General features: G+C 49.9%; 1 protein-coding gene across 2 annotated transcripts in view; it reads left to right on the top strand.

The window, feature by feature from the left end:
• The window catches only part of LIM2 (lens intrinsic membrane protein 2), a 6,124-nt gene extending 5,826 nt beyond the window's left edge, over positions 1–298 (top strand). Inside the window, exon 5 of one of the 2 annotated variants that reach the window (XM_007463402.1) lies at positions 180–298. In XM_007463402.1, the coding sequence (XP_007463464.1) occupies positions 180–241 (62 nt within the window). In that variant the 3' untranslated portion in view covers positions 242–298. The remainder of the gene's footprint in view (positions 1–179) is intronic. The other variant, XM_007463403.1, reaches the window with a different exon arrangement.
• The last annotated feature ends 5,246 nt before the right edge of the window (positions 299–5,544 follow it).

The raw sequence follows: 5,544 nt of genomic DNA, 5'->3' as shown, positions 1-5,544 counted from the left end.
GGGGGGGGGGGGGGGTCCCACACAGGCGCCCCCGGCACTGAACCCGAAGGCAGACTCCAAGCCCTGTGGACACCAGGGAGAAAGGGGATGATGCTGTGTCGGTGTCTTGTGCTGGGAGCAGGGGCTGGGAGGGCTGATGGGGGGCTGCGCGGGGTCAACCGGGATCTCTTCTCGCGCAGGAATTTTCTACATGTGTGCCTACCGGATGAATGAATGCCGGCGCCTGTCCACTCCCCGCTGAACCCAAATGTGTGCCCCGACTTCATCTGGACGTCAAAGTCAGGTCACTGAACAGGAGGCAGTGGGTCTAGAGGCCTGAAATCCTGGTTCCTGGGGCCTGGTGGAGGCAGTTGAGGAGATCCAAGGCCCCAGCCACCAGGGGGCGTGTTAGAGAAATGGAATATCCATTAGAGAGACTTTTTGGAGCCTAATAAAACTGACGGAAACTACTGAAGTGTGGTCCCTGAGGCGTTCGAGTGGAGAGAAAGAGGAGTGAAGTGTGGTGAATGGGGCAGGGGTGGTGGCATTATAGTAGGCCCGCCTGCTCAGTTCCTGTAGGAGAGATGGGCACAGAGATAAATTGCACGGTCCCCACCCTACTAGGTTCACCTTTTTTTTTTTTTTTTTTTTGGCTGCACCCCTCGATGTGTGGGATCTTAGTTCTCCCACTAGGGATCGAACCTGGGCCCCCTGCATTGGAAGTGCGGAGTCCTAACCACTGGACCGTCAGGGAAGTCCCTGGGTTCAACTGCTAGGAAACCAATGTGTAGGTCCAATTCTGATGGGTGTGTTTTTTCCCCACACCACCAAGCGAGTAACTCAATTCTGACACGATCTACCTAGAGAAAGTGTCAGATCACACAAGTTAAAGACACAGCCCTAGAAGACCACCTCCCACTTCAGATGCCAATCACAAGCCCAGGTTGTCACTTGTGCTTCTGACCAACCAGCAATAGACTAGAGGTCCCAACAACCCCCTCCTTGGGATCCATTAATTTGCTAGAGCAGCTCACAGAACTCGGGGAAACATTTTACTTACTAGATCACCAGTTTTTTATAAAAGGATATAACTCAAAGCAGCCAGATGCGGCTTCCCTGGTGGCGCAGTGGTTGAGAGTCCGCCTGCCGATGCAGGGGACGCGGGTTCGTGCCCCGGTCCGGGAGGATCCCACGTGCCGCGGAGCGGCTGGGCCCGTGAGCCATGGCCGCTGAGCCTGCGCGTCCGGAGCCTGTGCTCCGCAGCGGGAGAGGCCACAACAGTGAGAGGCCCGCGAACCGCAAAAAAACCAACCAACCGAACAAACAAACAAAAACCAGCCAGATGGAAGAGATGCGCACGTCAAGGTAAGTGAGAAGACGTGTGGAGCTTCCTTGCTCTCTCCAAGTAGGTCACTCTCCCCCAGAAAGCACGTGCCCATCAGCCGGAAGCTCTCTGAATCCTCTCCTGGGTTTTTCTGGAGACGTCATTACATAGTTATGATTGATTAAATCATTGGCCATTGGTGGTTGAACTCAATCTCCAACTTCTCTCCCCTCCCAGGAGGTCAAGGGGTGGGACTGCAATTTCTGACCCTCTAATCAGCGGTGGTTGGTTCCCCTCGCTCTCACAACTTAGGAAATTCCAAGAGTTTTAGGATCCCTATGCCAGAAGTGGGGACAAAGACCCAATATATATTTATTATAAAACATAATATCACAGTAGGATAACACGATAAATGAAAAGATCTGTGGAACTTCCCCGGTGGTCCAGTGGTTAAGACTCCACACTCCCAGTGCAGGGGCCATGGGTTCTATCCCTGGTCGTGATAGGGACAGAATAAAGGGACAAAGTAGGTAATTAAATAGGGGATTAGTTAAATAGGGGATTTACTTACACTAGGGGATTGTAAGTAAAGAAAAAGTATGGGAGACCCCTGTAAGTTAATGATCACTTAAGAAAGCAGGTTTGCTTAACCACAAAACCAAGCAGGCTTGCTTAGCAACAAAACCATGCAACAGAAGCATGAGACATGCCCCAAACGATAAAACAATGGTGGCGTGAGACCCACATCCTGTCCAGTGAGCTCAGTAAGTTAATAACCCCCATGAAATTCTCTCTAAAATGTCAATAAAAGACAGTAATTTATGGAAAGGTGATATTTCAAAGTGAAAGACCCTCATTGTACTGAGACCTGAAATAATTTTTCCATAGTGCCGTGACAGTCCTGGCTTGACCATGTAGGGACAAAAATACTCCCCTGCCCAACCTGGAGGCGGAGCTGATGATGGCAGCATGACGTCTACTCAAGAATGAGGAAGGGGGTGGTCTTCTCCCCCTCCCCACTTTTCCTTTGATTATAAAACAGGAGCCCACTAAGTTCTGGGGGAGGCACCCTCTCGCCCACCCATTTGTAAGCCTCACAAGCATCCTATTCTAATAATCTAATAAATCGCTTCTTATCTCGTCACTTTGCCTCTCACTGAATTCTTTCTGTGCTGAGACAACCAGAGCTCCTCGGAGCCCTCCAAAACGCCACTGAGCGAACTCAGCCTGGGAACTCAGATCCCACATGCTGCCCAGCGCGGCCAAAAAAAAAAAGGAACAACTGTGGAAAAACAACCTCCTTGCCCACTCGCGCCATCTCCAGTTGGCTCTCCCAACCTCCTGGCCCCTCCCTGGATGGACCCTTCCAAGGAGAAACACCAGAAGTCTGGTCTGCACCTCGTCCTGCACCTGCCTCTTCATCCATCATTCGTGACTTTTATCTTCTCTTCACTCACTCATTCATTAGTTCATTCAACAAACTCGTGCCAACTGCCATGAGATTTACTAAGGCTTACCATGAAATAATAAGACTATTTAGGGAGGCTAATTCCAATAATAAGAATATTTATGACAGCCTAGGCTAGGAACTGTTATATTAATAGAGGCTTACTCCCTAGAAATATCTATTGGGGCCTCCTCAAGTAACAAAAATACTGTATTTATAGAGGCTTCCTCTAGTAATAATAGCAACTGAAGCCCTCCTTCTCTAATTATAATTTATTGAGGCCTATTTAAGTAGAAATATTTCCTGAGACTTATTCCAGGAATCATATTTATAGGGGCTGACTCTAGCAATAATAATGATGCTATAACTTCAGACTCATATCTCCAGCTACTTACTCAACATTTCCACCTGAAAAGAAGAGGCATCTCAATTTTCACATATCTGAAGTTGAGCTCCTGAACTCTCTCACACCCCGCATCTGCTCCTCCCATGGTCTCCCCCAACTTAGTAAATGACAAGTCCATTTTTTTTTTTTTTTTTTTTTGCGGTACGCGGGCCTCTCGCTGTTGTGGCCTCTCCCGTTGCGGAGCACAGGCTCTGGACGCACAGGCTCAGCGGCCATGGCTCACGGGCCCAGCCGCTCCACGGCATGTGGGTTCTTCCCGGACCGGGGCACGAACCGGCGTCCCCTGCATCGGCAGGCGGACTCTCAACCACTGCGCCACCAGGGAAGCCCCAGTACATCCTTTTTGATGATCTATTTTATCCATAGTAGTGTGTATATATTAATCCCAAATTCCTAATTTATCCCTCCACCCCACATTTCCCCTTTGGTAACCATAAATTTGTTTTCAAAGTCTGTGAGTCTGTTTCTCTTTTGTAAATAAGTTCATTTGTATCTTTTTTATATTCCACATATATGTGATATCATATGATATTTGTCTTTCTCTGTCTGACTTACTTCACTTAGTGTGATAATCTCTCGGTTTATCCATGTTGCTGCAAATGGCATTATTCCATTCTTTTTTATGGCTGAGTAATATCCCATTGTATATATGTACCACATCTTCTTTATCCATTCCTCTGCTGATGGACATTTAGGTTGCTTCCATGTCTTGGCTATTGTAAATAGTGCTGCAATGAACATTGGGGTGCATGTATCCTTTCGAATTATGGTTTTCTCCGGATATATACCCAGGAGCGGGATTGCTAGATCATATATGGTAGTTCTATTTTTAGTTTTTTAAATTAATTAATTTTTAATTAATAAATTAATTAATTTATTTTGGCATTGGGTCTTCCTTGCTGTGCGTGGGCTTTTCTCTAGTTGCGGTGAGGGGGGGGGCTACTCTTTGTGGGGTGCACAGGCTTCTTATCGCCGTGCCTTCTCTTGTTGTGGATCACGGGTTCCAGGCGTGTGGGCTTCAGTAGTTGTGGCACACGGGCTCAGTAGTTGCGGCTTGCGGGCTCTAGAGTGCAGGCTCGGTAGTTGTGGCGCACGCGCTTAGTTGCTCTGCAGCATGTGGGATCTTCCTGGACCAGGGCACGAACCCGCGTCCCCTGCATAGGCAGACAGATTCTTAACCACTGATCCACCAGGGAAGCCCGTACTTCTAGTTTTTTGTTTGTTTGTTTGTTTGCGATATGCGGGCCTCTCACTGCTCTGGCCTTTCCCGTTGCGGAGCACAGGCTCCGGACGCGCAGGCTCAGCGGCCATGGCTCATGGGCCCAGCTGCTCCGCGGCATGGGGGATCTTCCCGGACCGGGGCACGAACCCGTGTCCCCTGCATCGGCAGGTGGACTCCCAACCACTGCACCACCAGGGAAGCCCCTAGGTTTGGGGTTTGGGAGGGATGGGTTGGAACTGGGGTTAACAATGGGATTGAGCTTGGGGATTGGGATAGGCTGAATTTGGGGTTGGAGCTGGAGTTTGGAATTGGAACTGGGGTTAAGGATGAGACTGAGGGAATTCCCTGGCTGTCCAGTGGTTAGGACTCAGCGCTTTCATTGCTGGGGCTGGGGTTTGATCCCTGGTCAGGGAACTAAGATCCCACAAGCCATGCGGTGTGGCACACACACACACACAAATGAATAAAATAAATAAATAAAAGGATGGGATTGAATTTGTTGTTGGGAATGAGAATGGGGCTGGGTTGGAGGGTAGGGACGGGGCTAAGGATGGGATTGGAGCTGCCTGCGGTCAGGATGGTGTTGGGTTTGGGATGGGGTCAAGATCACAGATGGCGGTCCAGTGGCTAGGACTCCGTTCTTTCACTGCCGAGGGCCCGGGATCAATCCCTGGTTGGGGAACCAAGATCCCACAAGCCATGCGGTGAGGCCAAAAGAGAAAAAGAGAGAGAAGAGAAGAAGAAAAAGAGAGAGAGAGAGAGAGAGAGAGAGAGAGAGAGAGAGAGAGAGGGAGAGAGAGATCTCAGATGGGTTCTGTGCATGTGATCACCACATGCCCTCGGCTAAGACTTCCTGAAGCTTGTCCGGCAACTAATCACAGGAGCCTGTCCAGCACCATTTTGGGGATGGCACCCCAGCTGCTCAGGACCTGGATCCCCTCCTGGGAGCCTGTCCTCATGAGCATGTTCTCAGGAGTGGCCAGTTACCCCACTGGTGAGCATCTGGGTGAAGGATGGGGGCCTGCAAACTGGAGTCTCCAACCAAGGAAGAGGACCCAGCCTCCTGGGTCACTCTGGTTCTCCCCTTCGCCAGCTGTCCTGGGACTGTTAGCTCAGTTCATCTGCAGGACAGAAGTCCTCTTCCAGGTCATTCCTGCGTCGTAGAC

The sequence above is a fragment of the Lipotes vexillifer genome, unplaced genomic scaffold, assembly GCF_000442215.2.
Source record: "Lipotes vexillifer unplaced genomic scaffold, Lipotes_vexillifer_v1.1 scaffold802, whole genome shotgun sequence".
Lineage (NCBI taxonomy): Eukaryota > Metazoa > Chordata > Mammalia > Artiodactyla > Lipotidae > Lipotes > Lipotes vexillifer.
Note: the sequence above shows the minus strand (reverse complement) of the source record. Positions and strands in the feature narration are given on the sequence as shown.